Here is a 17,326-nt window from a genome sequence, read left to right on the forward strand (position 1 = left end):
TCTCATTTCCACAGAGCTGAGCACACCCCATTTCTGCTCGTCACACAAACATTCATACCATTTGCTGTTTGTCATCTTGAAGGATAGTCATGTTTTCTACTCCAATATAAATCAGCAGTGACAGTTGCGAATACTGTGCTTTTTTTTTGCCAGTTAAAGTGTAATCTATCCAAATTAACCAATCAGAACACTGAAAAAAAGGTCTCTATCTAAGCACTAGTTTAAGTAGCTCTTGTTTCATATTGCCATTTACTGAATTGAATTTTGTTGGTCATTGTTTGACCTTGAAAACAAACAAATAAAAAGGAGTACCAGTGAAATAATTGATAGTGTTTTTTAAAAGCTATATACAAATCAGTCTAAATGTTATGTTTCACGCACCAAAGGTCGGCAACTCAAGCAACTACTGCAGTTGTTAGTTGTAAGTTGTTAGTAGATGGAATAAAACTCTGGATCAACCATTTCTGTACCGCTTATCCTTGTATAGGTAATCATCCATCCATTCTTTTCCATTTAACCACTTATTTTCACTGGAGGGACAGGGGTCCCTCCAGTCCTTGTGCTGGAGCCCATCCCTGTCTTTGTGCAGTAGCTGGCCGTGTACACTCTTGAGATGGTTACCAGCCAATTGCAGGCTTGAATATTTACATTTGAAAATAATATTTTATTATTTTGCTATTATTATGTTTTATATTTAATCTTTTGTACAGCACTTTGTTACAGCTAAAATAGTTTTTTAAAGTGCTGGATAGGTTCATCAAGTTTGTATGTACTTTGTGGTCACAATGGCGAGTTTTGTAGTAGTGAGACACTTTCATATCTATCTATCTATCTATCTATCTGTCTATCTGTCTATCTGTCTGTCTGTCTGTCTGTCTGTCTGTCTGTCTGTCTGTCTGTCTGTCTGTCTATCTATCTATCTCAGAGAGAGAGAGAGAGAGAGAGTTCTTAGAAAGGCGCCCATAAATAAAGTGTATTATTATTATTATTATTATTATTATTATATGCACGCGCGCGCGCACACACACACACAAAACACACAATCGGTGCCACTTGAAGAATAAGGATATACAGTATAATTCAATACCATACCATGTGACAAAAAGCTCATACATTAATTCATTCCATTTCATCATGATTTGCTCACATTTTCCTTATAAACAGATTTATACTTCAGGTGCATTTACGTGCGCATGAACGCGCTTGCACACGCGCATAAAAAAAATACTCACCCGTACGTTACTTTAGTCTGGTGATCTGATTGGCTGCGGAGGCGGAACTTCCGGTAGCACCGGTTGAACAGTGGACACGAAGTGAAAGACTTCAGCTGCCTAAAATCGGAAGAAAGTGAAGAACATCGAGTTACGGCTTGTCAGAGAGTAAGAAAGTAGAATGCGAAAGCGGGAATATAATTAGGTTGAGCTCAAATTGACGTTTCGATGGGTTGTCAGTACTTTTGACGACTCAGCGCGAAAGAGTAGCAGCTAGCCGGCCAACCGTGTCGTTTTAGTGAATGTTGTGGTGCGTTTGGTGACCTCGTAAATATGTGAATAAAAGTGTCGGAATTGTACAGTTTACTCTTTGGACAGATTCCAAACGGTTTTAGAATGATCACTGAAGAATTATCGTTTGAATGTAATCTTTCCATACTTGTGTGGCGTACAGCAGCATTTGATTGCGGATTTCAACTTTCAACGCGGGATAGTAAATACACTATTCGATTCCAATACCTGTTTGTGGTGTTGTGTTTAAAATAAAATACTTTTCATCCCATGTCACGCTTTAGTCTTATGACTACATAACTAGATTACTGTACTCCTAAAAAGTTTTATTAAGCTTACTTTTATGGCGTTGTTTCCAAACCAAGCCCAGTGTGTTATTGTTGAACTGTGATAACCCTTTGTTGTAATAAGTACGAACATGTTCTACTGTGCTTACCTCTTTTTGGTCTGATTTTGGAACCTATTTGCAAGGTTTCTTAAGTCTAGTCTTGTCTTCTAATTGAGTTGTCAGCGCTATTATGTGTCATCACATCCATCTCTGATTACTTAACCTCATATATACAATCTTTTTTGTTGAAAGGAATCGCTCTCACACGGTGATACTTTTATGAAATGAAGAGCATATATATTGTTTGCAAATATATATTCAGATATATGATATTTCAATTGTTTAATAGAGGCGTAGTTCACTGATGATGTAGGAGTTCACTCACCTGTTCTTCCCATCCAAGGCAGTGTGTGTTCAGTTTCCATTCTATGACAATGATTGTCTGCCTGTATATGTGCCCTGTGGCTGACTGATAACTAGTCCAAGGAGTACAGCACGGATAGGCTCCAGGTTCCCACAATCCTTCCCAAAATAAGTGGTATAGAACGTGAAAGGACAAAATCAAAATGGGGAGTGCAGATGTTGCAGGTCATGATTGTTTATAGAGTATTTGAATGACCCAATGTGTTTTTTTGGGCTTCAGATTGTGATGATTCTAACAAATGGACGACATCAACCTCCATTATCGTTTTTTGAACTGGAGAAGGCGAATACGAGAATTTCGTGAAGTACGACCAGTGCGGTACCGAGAGCGTCTGAAAAGAATGCTGAGGGATGGTGATGTGCTCAGGTAACGCCAAAGAGTGTGTACCTCTGCACGTATTACATTTCACTTTCACTATAAAAGAAAGCAACTTTTTGCTTGTCTCTGAATTTATAATATTTCACACAACAAAGTGTTCAGTTAATAGTGTCTTTTTGTTTTTATGTTCTCTGTGCAGGTACCATGGGAACTCGGATGAAGTTGGCTGTTTTGTGGCAGCGAGACCATTGTCAAAGAGAAGTCGCTATTTTGAGGTGAGTCAACCAGATCCATCCATCCATCATGTGATTTGCTCAAGGGTCGTGGGCATGCTGGAGCCTATCCCAGGTGTCTGTAGGCAGGGTGAAACCTGAACTGATTGGCATCAAATCACAGGGCACATCATAGACAAACAACCCTTCTCACTCACAGTCACACTTCAATCAACCTACCAGGCATGTTTTAGGCATGTGGGAGGAAACCGGTGTACCCGGAGATAACACACGGAGACATGGGGAAAATATGCAAACTCCACACATGAAGGCCATAACCCAGAATTGAACAACTGATCTCTGTACTGTGAGGCAGACGCGCCAAGCAGTCTTCCATTGTGCTACCCTTGAGGTGAAACTAATCCAATATAAATAAAAAGTGTTTTTGCTGAAAATATTGGTTGAAATACCAAGTTTTTTTCCCAAGAACTTTGTATCCACACAAATCCGCTTCACTGCTGCAGTTTATAGGTTAGACCTGAGGTGTCGCTGTGACCATGGACTTGTATATGAATGGACTAACAATGCCGCTTACTCGCTGTTGAGAGAAGAGAAACCATTGGCTGCCATCTTGCATTGCCACACCGCTGAACTTGGATAGACTGATGTTTCTGTGGTGAAAATGCTACAGTTGTACCAATAAATCTGGGACAAGTGCCACATGCACATCTCATCGGCAAGAATGTGATTATAAATTTTCTCCTATATGGTAAATCTCGGAGTGCTACTCAAATATTTGTCTGCTGTTGTCATAACGATGAAGAATTAAATTGAAGCAAAGCCCATCTGAAAAAATAATTCCTGTGAAATGCAAAACTAATGTTCTGTAAGTCACCGTTCATGATAATGAGATAATATACGCCAATTGATCAATGGAAACAGTAAAATATGTTCTTTGTTAGGCTTTCATTAATCCACACATGCATCTTAGTGTAAAAAAACGCACCAATGACAGCATTTTCAGCGAAAACCAAACCAAAGTTGTTAGTTACACGAGCAACGTAACTACCAAATTAGCCTTCTGGCTTCAGCCGTCAGGGGCCCAATTGTTAGCCCCATTTTATATGGATATGTCTGTGCTTGTAACGCTTCCACAGGAAGTTTCCAAAAGTTACAGTGTCATAGTTACCATACCGTCTGAATCCGATTCTGGGGAATATAATCATCCTCAGAACAAGAGCAAACTATGTGTAAAGAGCAAGAAAAGGAGATATTTGTGGGAAATGACAACATGGTAGAACTTCTGGTTGGGAAGGAATGCCCAGATCACCGCCATCTTAAAGAACATCCTGCACAGTGATCCAGCATTGTTACTGTCGATTATGTTAGGAGATAATCAGGCCAGAACTGGGACTACCGCGTCATCGTCTTAGGAAGGGTGGGGATCGAAACACAGGGTAAGCGTTTTCAAATTCATTCACTCTGGTTAAAAAAATAAATAAATAAAAATCATATTCTGTGAACTTTTATTACAACATATACGTTTTCTGATACTTATTGTTTGCCGACCTCTTATTGGCAGGTATTGTCGAATAATATGGGGTCATAATTATGGGATCGTGACAACAATCCTATCTGTAGGTATGTAATGGCTTTGTTTATAGTGCTCTTCTGACAAACGACAAAACAAAAACTGGCAGCAATCATGATGGGGTGTTAGGCCCATAATTAGTGTCTCCGGGGTGTGTTCTGCAAAAACAACTTACTGTTTGTATCGCTGCTGGCCCGCAGTCTCTATCCATTTGCGCTGGAAGTTGATAAAACCGCCTTGATTTCAAGTCTGGGTCAAGGAAATGCTGTCAGTGAATCAGTCGGAGAAGTTGAGGATATGACTGGAATCGTACGCAGTGGGAGATGTAACGCCACACGACTTTTATGGTGTTCCACAAAAGCCGTCACATTTTCCCCTCCAGACCGACACATGAGGGAGCTCGCCAAATGATGCACTTTTATGAACAATGACCTGTCCATGATTGTCTTTTACTTTTCCGTGAATGGGTGCAGGTTCTGTAAAGTGAGTTGTTCCCCTCACCTCCCTCCCTTGTGTGTAAATCTACTGTATAAAATGTAATATTTAATGGAAATCAATTACAGATTGTATAGATTTAGGACAGAGTTTTATTTGCCACGACACAGAGCAGACCTTGGGTATTGCTTGTGTGTCTCCACCTGCTTGAGTCATAATAATTATGAGAACAAAACACTTTAAAAGAACCAAGCATGCATCATTTAAGGTCACATGCAGTCCCTTCAGTTGCAGTTGACCTATTTTGGGGGGATTTTGAATTCATTTTTACCATTGGGGAAAAAATGGAAATAATCCATTCCAAGGTCGATCCATCAGGTTCTTTAAATAGATTGGATTGATTGGTCCATCTTCGAATCACATCTGTGATATTCATTCATTCATTTATATATTTATTTATTTAGCTTACTGATCCGTGATCGGCTCCAAAATCCTGATTGTGTAAAGCTTTGTTTCTTCCACCTTGAGAGGTATGACTTGCCACACGAATTGGTTGAATTTTCGAATTTCCTGACCATGAGGCGAATGAATTGTCCAACTGTACAGATGCAGGTGTTATCATTCAAATCCATTTTGGAGATTCAAAACTGTTGCCAAAATTACAAATTTTAACCTGACAAGTGGACATGTTCACTCTGACTATGAACCGACAAGCCTGGAGCCCTTGAGCGTGAACATGAGCGTGCATGTTGCCATAGCAGCAGTGTGATCAGAACAGTACAACAATTCTTCATTAAAGAAAGAACATTCTGTTTCACAGTATCAACTTACCTCAGCCTCACTTGCCATGTCGGAATCTTGGTTGTTGGCCTCAAAACATTTTTGAGTCAGGGTGTGAGCGCCGACTACATCATATGTTTTGTTGATCTGAACATTCATCAAATAACCTTCCAAGTATCTCTTCCTCCAAAGCATTTTATTGTCTTTTTCCCCCAGATGGATTTACAAAGCAAAAAAATAAAAATCATTGTCATCTAAAAATGTCTTCATCTTGGTTTAGTAATATCAGGCAAGGACAATTTCAGTTTATATATACATGTATCTATGCATACATGCATGTATGTATATACACATGTATGTATACTGTATATACATACCTTCTCTATAGATTTATATTGGATGCAAAAAGTCGACTCATCCCTGTTCAAGTGCTTTTTTTTGTGAGGCTTTTGCAATGACCTTACCCCCCCCCCCCAAAAAAAGAAATTGAGACCAAGAAAAATGATTTCTTAACATTTTCCACCATTATTGTGAGATACAACCTCTATAACTCAATTGAATTGTTTAAAAACTGTTTCCGAAAGGGAAAGTAAAAATAAACGCACACACACACACACACACACGCACACACACACACACACACACACACACACACACACAAGGGCTTTTCCTGATTTTTTTCGATTCCTTTTTCTTTTTTTCCCCCCCTTCTGCTAACACCTTTCCACGCATGTTTGGACATCTTGTTATTGTCCAATGAAATCAAGGTTGAACATTCTGTCTATAATTCCAAAACGTATGTTCAGCAGACGCTGCTCGTCAAGAAAGACCACCACCTACAGTAAAGCATGCTGGTGGGAGCATCTAAGCATTGAATCTTTCTACAAAACACGACGAATCATCAATTACTTCCATGCAGTCTGAATTCCCAACGATCAGTGAGTCGATTATTGTTCCATCGCTTGTCCCGGTACGTTGAGGTTCAAGTCTCACGTTGTGTATGTGGAAAGGCCCTGACTTTCCAACTAGGAGAAGGACTTGAATAATATGTTGTAAGGTTCCAAGTTGTAATTGTTTTAGGAGTCTCCTTAATTGTTTTAGTTGCTTAATACAGGTCGATGATGTGATCCCGCTTAAGCTTACCAACATTGTTTTGTTATGACCACGGAGTATGTCTTCTGACATGGCTGTTTATCAAGTGAGAAGCTCCTCATTGCGTCAATTTGAATAATATGAAGCATGAAAGATTCTGACTGGATCCAGATGATATTTTTTGGCTGTGTCGTTTGTGACAAATTCAGCTCGTGGAAGGAGTACCGTACGTGCTCTTGCCTGCACGGCGCATGGCAGCTGATTGCTGGCCAACGCGGCTCGTGTGCTACTGCGCACACAGTTGTAACTTGTTTCCATGTTTTAGTGCGTTTGTTTGTTTAGTGCACTTTTGGAGCCTCCAAAGTCAAACACAATCAGTTCTAAGGCTGTTTGACACCCAAGTTTGTCCTCTACTTTAGCTGTCGCCATTTTAAAACCTGTAAAGCCTATTGTTAGGTGACATTTTAACATCATACATGTGGACTTGTTATGCAAGAACAAAGATATGTTAACCGTTGTGTTGGAAAGCAAATACAACTAAAAGTAAAAGTATTCACCATTTGTGAATGTGGGACAAGTTAAGGATATCTTATCTTATTTGAGAACACCGGACGGGCATGTACGAATTGCAGTGTTCGCCCAGACCTTTTCCTTTTACCTTTTATCTCCAGTTGGTTGTGGGTTGACTCTTTTCCTTTGTCATAAATAGGATCCTGACACATCAAAAAAAGCAATCTGCACACGTGTTTCCAGAAACATTTGGTTGTTCACCTTATTGAGGATTCAACTTTGGAGGTTCCACCACACATGATTTACTGGACTCTTGATGCTAACTTGCAGTGGCAGAGGAAGCCATGTTCAAACTTGCCAAGCACACCCACGCGGCCCGCTCTACCGTGTAGTGATACAGTAACCACACCTTTTAACCTTTCTGCTTACATGTGCTTCTTTCTTATGACTCACAATGTGGGAGGCACAGTGGAGAAGGGAGGGAAGGGGCTATCTGCGTCAGTGGGGTTGAAGGGGCCTAATCAGCGACGCGACCTCCTCATAGATTTGATGTCGGTATTTATGGGCCATCTGACAGTTATGAAAAAAAAAAACGATTTATTCCCTTCTCAATCATGAGGGATCTTTGAGGGATCTGTTGAGGTCATGGGAATGAAGTTGAAGTTTCCTCTTCTGCTTGCCCTTCGTCTGCCAGCAATGCTCCGGCTCGTACGCTTCCATGTAGGGCTTCTCAGGAATCATCACGTCATACGCTCAGTATTCAGTTGTGATAACAACGGCACAGACTGGTTTCGAGCCTCACTCTGAGTCAGTAGTTTCAATGTGAGTTTCGCAGACAACAAGCTGGGAAAAAAAATAGAATGGAAAATGCATTGTGTGAGGGCATGTTAGGATTTTGCACTTGCTGCTCTGATCAATTGAGTCAGTATCAATAAAAATTGTGTCGACTTCCACTTTCTTGAAGTTGGAGAATATTCCTAGATATGTCTCTTGGATGTCTCCATTTCACCCAAAAAATGAGGTTTTCCATTGAACTTCATATTCATTGTATTAAGTAGAGGCTAAGCTGTTTGAAATGCCCATTTTTTTATTCGTACAAATTTGCGGCAAGCAGACGACGTGCCTGCAAAAAGGAAAATATGTGAACCTGCTGGCATGGTGGACATTTTTGGCTAATGTTGACGTTTACTGAGCACATTATGTGGACCTTCACTACTGCGGACTGACTGTTCAACAATTATATTTCACATTTCTAAGAGGCTTTTATTTCAACTGATATTTGACTTGGACCGAGTGGGCATGTTCAGTTTGACAATATCCACCTGGACCCATAATAGGAAACTTACGAAACATGTAAAATATTTATTTTAGCCTCCTTTGAAGAAAGACAAAATGCTGGTTTCTTAAAGGGGCAGCTAGCTACCCCTGAATGACAAGACATGCAGCGATTTAAGGGACACGTACGAAATGTTCAATATGGGTATAAAAACAGACTCATGTACATTGTAAAACCATGTAAAACATGTTTGAGTCAGTGTCATTTAACTACAATGACTGAGTGATTCTGATGACACCAAAGGCATTTTACCGAGTACCGGTAATATCGACCTTATTTTCATGCTTCACCTTTGTTTATTTAGGAGCCCAGTTTCTTGGTCAGTATCAGCTTGTCTCACGTTTCCCTGAAATGGACAAAAATGATATCTGTCACTTCTTATGTCCTCTGAGCACATCTGCACTGGTCACACAAATGCAGACATAAGATGATGGTAGAACGGAACGCACGACATGACTCATGCAGTTGCTGACAGGCGTTTCCTTGAATCGCCTCTGAACCAGTGCAAATTACCATGGCAACCCTTCTGGTAATACTCTAACTGATCTGTTACTGTGGCTCCCTCTAGGTAACAATCGTCGATACAGGAGTGAGGGGGATGATTGCTGTTGGTTTAGTGCCTCAACTTTACAAGCTGGACCATCAACCAGGCTGGCTCCCAAATTCCGTGGCTTTCCATGCAGATGATGGCAAGTACGTGTGACAATTTTTATTTGATTTCAAGGTATGCACAGCATGTTAAGGAGTTTATAAAATCGGTGTGACTTGCAGCTAACTTAATTTCTCTGTCTTGCATTTAGGGAACATAGCGGAACTTTAGCCTATAAATGTACACATGACGTTGATTGTGCATTTTACATTTTAGGTCACATTTGGTTTAGTCTGAGTTGTGAATTAATGTAAATTGAGTACTCGACTGTCACACTTCCCCTTAAAAAGTCTCACAATGGTGGGAACGGAGAGAAATAAGCAGCACACTTTCTTCACTAGCGTGCCATCGTAACATACAGCAACATTATAGGCCAGGTGTGAAGTAAAACTTGGCCAACCAGTTTTTGAGTAATACCTGGGGCCAAAACTATTTCATGCATACTTTCGTTGGCAACATGCGCAACAATGAAAATGCTTTTGTTCGTCAATCTCCGGCGAGTTGTGCCATTGACAGAATGCCGAGTTGCCAATCAGCCATTTTAATGCATTGTTGATTGTCCTGTTAACTGCTCTTTGCCATTATTATCGAGTTATTCTGCAATATATATAAAATAATGAATAAAATAACATATTTTTTGGCCCCTTAATGCTTAAAGATAGGAATTACTGGCTAAACATTTGACTTTTAATTGATTTTATTTTATTTTTTTAAATGCATTGTCCTTTGATATATGATGTGCTAATGTGGAAAGAAAATAGGCCCCAAAAAAGTGCAGATTTTTGCAGAGATTAAAACCGCGAATATGGACCGATTAATCAGTCGGGCCCCAATATCTCATAAGTCTCATATAACTGCAGGTTGTACAACGGCAACACTGTAGGTCAACAGTTTGGTCCGAAATGCTGCAGAGGGGACAGAATCGGCTGTGGAATATCCCTGGACTCTGATGATGGACAGTTGACTGTGTTTTTTACCAAGAATGGTAAAGAAGTAAGTAGTCTTTCAAGTTCACTTGTTGTGTTTTGTTGACGTCCAATTGTGTGAATGTGAAGAAATGGGGAATATGTGCCCAGGTTGGCAGCTTGGAAGTACCAGCAGTCGAAGCTCTCTACCCTGCTGTAGGAATGCATTCGCTGGGGGAAGAAGTGCTGCTGGACTTACATGCTGAATGGAGAATGGAGGAGGATGACGGGCTGATGATAGTAGACAGCCACGAAGATGACTGGGGCCGCCTCCATGATATTAGAGTGTCTGGCACCGTAAGTACCGAATGCGCAGAAGAGGTTTTGTGTGGATTTGTTGTGGCTGAGGCCATCGTTCAGTCTAATACAATGTTCAATGATCAGTGGTTTGAATCCCACTGTGGACACACAGTTTAATGGAAAATACATTTGATGAATCGCTGGGATAATTAGACGTCGATGATGTCGTCGCTGAAATCTCCCTGAATGATCGAGTCCTCTGCTGTGACGATCAATTCTGAAAGCATTCAATAGCTCCATTTGTGACATTTTTCCTTGGTTGTGTCCCATGAGATTTATAAAATTTGTGCCTTGAATAAATAAAGTTTCAGGAACATAAAGTGGTTAGTTTTCAGTGTGACATATCACTGTCACATCTGGGGATTTCAAATGTAATTCCCATTTTTGAAATCACAATATGAATCATTACTGAGTCAATCTAAGCGAGATATGCCAAATACAGAAGTAAGTGTTCACAAATTCTTAATGATGGAATCAAATTATTCTGAAGAGGTCATTGACCTCCCTCCCTTTTACGATCCCCACCCATTTCGGAGACGTCCAGACTGCAGTGTTGGTGTCTGACTCAGATGCTGAGGTGCACTAAATCTGAGCTCAATTATAGGAGGCAAGTGGGATTCGCAGCTGAGTAACCCTCAGGCACCAGCAAATAACTTTGTCTGCAACACCCGTTTCCTCATACCTGATTTCTACAAATGAGTCCCCCTATCATATTATTAACATCAATCTTTTGTACATCACCACATGCGAGCTGAATTCCATTGTACAGTCCTCAGGAGACCTGTTAAAAGGTGTGTGTGGGGGGGGGGGGGGGTGCCAAAAACAAAATGTTCTGCTGGGCTTGAACTTGCAAGCTCGTGAGGTGCTGCTTGTTTTCATGTATTACAGTAAAAGTGCTTGCTGATTGTCTATTTGTAGTACAGCGACATCATTTAAAAAAATCAACATCTCACTTTGTTTTGACATCAATCATCAATTTTCATAACATTGAAGCAATGTTTGTTTTAGATTTGTCGTCCATGTCCTTTGTGCTTAGTTTATAACCCTGGTGGTCATCAGCGAATAGTTTGCTTTGTGTGCCTTAATGTATTTTTGAGGCTGATTTAAAAAATAAAAAAAGTCTTTACTTTTCCCCTCGCACATGAGGTTTTTGAGATATTTTCACTTTTTGTTTGTAAGTTTGATCGATAAAAGCTAGCACCAAAAACAAATTTTAATCTTGTAAAAAAATATGTTGACCAATGTGATTATATTTTCACAAGTTTCGGGTGCTTGGTAGGGACCACATTTCAAAATTTCAGTTTTACTATGTTCAGGACATGTATTAGCTCAATTAGTGCGAATTTAATTTTGTCCTTGCTTGTTGGTAGTTCAGATTTTTAAATAACTCAGTTATTAATTTATGGTCATTTGTTTTTTTTTTTGTTTGCCCCCCCCCCCCCCCCCCCCCCCCCACGATGCACGATGACAACTTGCTTAACTCTCCTCGCACATGTTTTGAGACATCTAACCAAGTGTATGTTTGACGGGTTAACATTACCGTGTTGTTTCCCCAGCTGCTGGAGTACACGGGCAAAGGGAAGAGCATTGTTGACGTGGGCTTGGCTCAGGCCCTTCGGCCACTCAACACACGCTTCCACTACTACGAGCTGGAGATCACAGACGCCGGGGAGAAGTGTTACATCGCCCTGGGCCTGGCACGCAAGGTACGAGGCGCCTCGCCGCTCTTCGCCGTCATAGCGTTTGACAATCAGCGTTGCGCTACGTGCTGCGGTCATTTCTCTGGAGCCTCCCTTCGAGATGTTTTCACTGTTTCCAGTCTGCGTAATGATGGATGAGGGAGGAAAAGCTAACAACAGAATAACTATTGTCTCATTGTGCCCTCACATCTGCGTTTCCGTCCAAGGCAGGTTGTTCCACTTAGATGCTAATCTGCCTCATTAAGGAGGAAAGTGCAGTCGCATTGGGGAAACTTAGTTAGGTGTTGTTTGATTGGAAATGATTCACGTTCTGGAAACGGAAAGAAGACCTGTTGAATGTTTACACATTATCCAGCCATTGTGTCATTGAAATAACACATTTGAGAAGAAGTGGGCCTCAGATCTGGAGATGTTCTGCCATGTGCTCATTGTTTTCACTTTGCGGCGGCGGCTAACTGACGCACACTTTGCTTTGTGCCAGCTGTGTGCGACGCTGCTCGCAGCCTGGGAGACGGAGGATCTTCGTTGCACTTTGCACCTTCTCTAATCTCCTTCTGAATCCTCTGGCGTTGATGCGCGTGGGCGGGTCGCGACATCGGAGAATACAGTTGTCATTTTCCTCATCGTTATTCCCGGAATGGTTTTTCCCTGCACGTCTGTGGTTTTTCAATTTTATTTTTCTTTTTTAAAATCCATTTATTTTGCACTAATAATCAATACAAAATAAAGGTAACCTTTTTCTGTTTGGCTAACATTCTGCTCAGTCCTTCCACAACGGTTTTATTTCCATGTTCCCTTTGGAGGAAAACTAATCAATCTTTGCTTCAGAGAACCTGCCTTTCACTATTGATCTGATTTGGCTTTGTTTTCACTGTGCGCATGCGTTTACAGCTTTTCACGTGTAATGCCCACGAGGACAAGAATGGCCATTCCGCAGGTCACATATCTCATCGTGTGCCAGTCCAATCGGTCAAGCTTGTGACGTTTCTAACGCATTTTGGCCTCGTTCTTCCACAGTGAGGGAAAGTCAAGGCTGATGATGTCAAAAGCATTTGGAACAAAATGCAATAACTCTTAAAACAACCTCACCCTGTTAAATGCACAACTTGAAGGGTTGAAGGCTACACACACAGACACAGAGAGAGAGGGAGAGAGAGAGAGCGCTCACTTCTGCTGTCTTTCTTGTGCAAGGTCAAAGTCGTCATAAAGGGAAAATTCATAAGACTCTTAAGACAACCTCACCCTGTAGCACAATACGAAGAATTGAAGGAGAAAGCTTGCACGAGCACAGAGGGCACGCTAAACTCCAAGTCACCTAATTCAACACTCGATCAAATATGGACTCATTTTAAAAATGCAGTACAGCGTTACCGCAAATGTCCAGTGACAGGCTCTCAATGGCAACGGGTGCAATGGATCCACCTGTTGCCACTCAAACATTGCTCAAAGTCATGAGTTCCTCTAACTACTGTATATCAGCGTTGTGTTCAACTAAACGGGTTCATAATTTCAAAACAAAGTCATTATTCTAAGGACATTGATGTTTTTACTTAACCCTGGAGAACCCAAGAACCCTTTTCTTCTTTGGAAAACGATGACTTTTACATTAAATGACTGCTATATGTTCACTGAACACCAAAATATATGTTTTTCCAAATATTTAATGCTTTAATCCTAATTTAGGATTAGGGCCAAATTTGAGGGTAGCATTTGAGTAGCAGAATTTATAGGGGCCAAATTTGACCCCGTGAGTTCTCCATTAATTGTTTGGTGTGTCATGAACTTTTTCTAATGTTAAATTGGGTGCCATGGCACATCAAGGTTGGGACACGCTGCATTCTGCTGGGATAACCAAGCTGTTTATATCCATAAGGGAATGCCACTTATTTAGGGAATTGTACACACAGAGAACAGCAGCCCAGCTTGTCGTCTCCTTGATGATGGTTTTGCACATGTGGCACTGTAATGGCTTGTATCCCGAATGGGAAAAGATTATTTTGCGCTGTTGCGGATGATGCTAGATGCATGAAAATGCAAATATGATGCAGAGGTTTATCATTTTGTCCCACAGGATTATCCTAAAAACAGACATCCAGGATGGAGCAGAGGGTCCATAGCATATCATGCGGGTGAGTGTTAGACGCTGTCGTTTACATTCCAAGCTAGCCGTTGTTGATCTAAGGAAACACGACGCAGCACCTTTTCTTCGCCCTCAACGCCATTTGTGTACATGTGATATGTAAATGAAGGTGTATGGAACTAAAGAGCTGGATCCAGTCGGAATCACGTCAAATGTGCTCATTCAAAAACAACGCGGGTGGATTTAAAACAACATCTTAGATTTATTTACCTTAAACAATGCCAAACACTACTAGTTCCACAGTATCATCCCAAAACATTTCACCGTCTCTTTCATTGTCTTTTCTCCATCATCCAGCCAGAGTTGCTGACCCGCTGGGGGAAAAAAAAGAAATGGCATTTGGATTATTTAAAAAAAAAACTGTGCGGCCCTACTTCCTAGGCCTTTGTTGAACGATCCCAAAAGGAGAGATCATGCTCTAATTTGTCCCCTTTGTCAGAATGCGTGTACCTTAAGTGGTAGAAACTGGACTCATCTTGTATTGTGATGCAGGGAGCTAAGCCAAAGTTTCTTCTGTAGACGACGGAAAGTTGTTTCAGGGCAGCGGTGTCGGCGACGCCTTCGGGCCACGTTGCTTCGAAGGAGACCTCATGGGCTGCGGCATCATGTTCCCACGTGACTTCAGCCACGAGGATGGAGGCGAGTGGTTTAACAATCCATCCTATGGCCACGTCATCATGTCCGTCTTCTTAATTTGTCTGTCTTTCTCTTGCCGGATTTGTTTAGATGATGCGGACGACTGGGACCTGGAAATGTTTCCGCAGCCCAGCGAGGTTCAGAATGACTTATACGCGAGCAATGACGACGACGACGAAGAGGGGGAAGACTTGGAGGGAACCAAGGTCATGGTGAGATGCTGCCAAAACCGCACAACGCCGGGACGTCCTTCCGTGCAATAGTGCTCATTGTCTCTTCTCCTCTCCTCTTTGCGACAGGTGTTCTTTACCCGCAATGGAAAGGTGGTGGGGCGCAGGGAGGTGGCCTTACCTGCCGGAGGCTTCTACCCCACTATTGGCATGATGAGCACCGGGGAGAAAGTTAAAGTCGACCTGCACCCCCTCAGTGGCTGAACACCTCCGCGGGACTCTTACCTCATCATCAACGGGCTGCGGCACGACGCTTGTAGAAGTCACGTCGGGATGGAACTGTGGCCTTCTCATGCTGTAAGAAACAAATGATCCACATGTGTTTATTTCTTGAGGTTTTAATGGAAGCACACATTGTGGCGTTGATTTTTTTTTTCTGAAAAGAAGCAGCTCAAGCTCAGTATTCGCAACAATCAATTTATTTCCACATTTATTTCGAGTCAGTGGCCTTACGTTCCATAAATGGTGCATTACTGGCACTCGGTGGTGAGACTCCTGTACTGCAGTCATTTTTTCACTTCATGGCCTAAAAATGTAAAACAATCCCCACAATGTTTCCCAGCCTTTTATTCAGCCAAGGCCCATGTTTTTTACTTAAGAAAATTCTCACAGCATACCACAACAACAAAAAAAGCAAAACTAAACAAAAAAACCCAAACCATGATGATCCTGTCTAATTTTACTCACAACTTTATTGATGTGAAATCTGGGCCGGTTAAATTGAGTATAAATCTATATTCTGTTGACTGATGGAAACTCAAGTTAATTGTACCTCCTGCCATCCAGTGGAATTAATTGATACACCTGTCACTGTATGTTGCTGGCATAGATGGATTAAAAAAATACATTATTTAAAATGAATAAAATCTGGATACGTTTTTGCAACATGATAACATCTAACTAATGTGCCACAGCACCATGGTTTGTGAAACAATACCCAAACATATTATATTGGCCTTTAACTCGACTTCTATGGCAAAAATAGCTTTATTTCCCTCCAATTCGTTGACTTTATTATTATTTTCCGGGCAATGTAATTTTGCTCCGTACATGTGTTCTTGTTAGCAGACTACACAGCATTTTCCAAGCATTTATCAAATTACAAGATGTTTTTATACTCAAAGGGAAGACATACATCTTTTATGGAAGGATAATTAATGTCCAAATAAAAATTGTTTAATTGTTCTTGACAATGAAGCCATAGCTATGATTGATTGCTCTCAGGTATATTTAAATATCAAAACGGATCACCTTTTTATTTATTCAAGTCACATTTGTTCTCTGCATCGTGCCGTCTTTGACTTGCATCTTTTTCGGGCGGAGAGGGGAGGATCAATGGTTTTCTAAGAATTCAGGATTAACTTTCACCTGCACTTTCTTTCAGCACATTTTTAGCTTCCTGGCATCAATTCTATTCCTTTGTTTTCAGTCTGCTCCATTTGTGCCACAAACGTATGCTAAATTCACTAAACACAAAATTGAGCCTCGGTGTGAATTTGGGATGTGCTGCAGCTTGGCTCTGTTCCCATGAATTGCATAAGCAGCATACACTGTAAAATGTTTGAATCCATGAATGTTGTCATAGGATTACAAGTTTTACTCTGATGAATTTGTTAAAAAAAACAAAGCAGCCAACTGTAGACTATTCTGACCAAAGTGCCCGCACATATACTTATTGTCCTCGCGTCATGTACTGTAATCTGTTTATTCATGTGTGTTTATTCATACGTTTAATAATTTTACAAAATTTAACAAATGGTGCTCTTGTGCATTTTCACCCCCAGCTCATGATTATTGCAAAACAATCAACCAACCCGGGCCTCAGATATAGCAATGCCTCTTTTGTGTGAAGCAATCCAATGAAAACCAAAACGTTGTATACATCCAAATATACAGTACATTTTATTGACATTTGAGATATAAATGTAGCTTGATATTAGCTTGTGCCTTTTAGGTACATATGTTGCACATATTAAATGTCTTATCTTATACCATTGTGCTTTTTCTTTCATGTTAGCATGGATCTAACTGAGTGGTTCATCGTGGACAATTCAAAACATGAATGGATGCCATTTTGATTTTGCCGTGAAGTCTTTTGTGTATTAAAGCTTAAATGTAAATTATATGAAAATTCCTCAAATCAGCATTGGGTAATTTTCCATGTGTTTGACAGATTTT

General features: G+C 40.8%; 1 protein-coding gene across 2 annotated transcripts; it reads left to right on the forward strand.

Moving 5' to 3' along the window:
• The first annotated feature begins 1,280 nt into the window (after positions 1-1,280).
• spryd3 (SPRY domain containing 3) lies at positions 1,281-17,137 on the forward strand. Of its 2 annotated transcripts, XM_086117171.1 has the most exons (11): positions 1,281-1,379; positions 2,474-2,620; positions 2,772-2,847; positions 9,097-9,221; positions 10,038-10,170; positions 10,254-10,439; positions 11,999-12,148; positions 14,214-14,271; positions 14,802-14,921; positions 15,009-15,130; positions 15,218-17,137. In XM_086117171.1, exons 2-11 carry the CDS (start codon positions 2,493-2,495, stop codon positions 15,350-15,352), a joined length of 1,233 nt encoding a protein of 410 aa, XP_085973297.1. In that variant the 5' UTR covers positions 1,281-1,379; positions 2,474-2,492; the 3' UTR covers positions 15,353-17,137. The 2 variants fall into 2 exon arrangements, with proteins under 2 accessions (XP_085973297.1, XP_085973298.1); XM_086117172.1 differs by lacking the exons at positions 1,281-1,379; positions 2,474-2,620 and adding an exon at positions 6,400-6,528.
• The last annotated feature ends 189 nt before the right edge of the window (positions 17,138-17,326 follow it).

Source organism: Hippocampus guttulatus, chromosome 8, assembly GCF_054856545.1.
Source record: "Hippocampus guttulatus isolate MCC_2025c chromosome 8, RoL_Hgut_1.0, whole genome shotgun sequence".
Taxonomy (NCBI): Eukaryota; Metazoa; Chordata; class Actinopteri; order Syngnathiformes; family Syngnathidae; genus Hippocampus; species Hippocampus guttulatus.

Coding starts and splice junctions, on each gene's coding strand:
- spryd3 (XM_086117171.1), top strand. CDS start 2,493: ATGGACGACATCAACCTCCATTATCGTTTTTTGAACTGGAGAAGGCGA. Junction 9,222..10,037: donor TTCCATGCAGATGATGGCAA/GTACGTGTGACA, acceptor ATATAACTGCAG/GTTGTACAACGGCAACACTG. Junction 12,149..14,213: donor CCCTGGGCCTGGCACGCAAG/GTACGAGGCGCC, acceptor TTTGTCCCACAG/GATTATCCTAAAAACAGACA.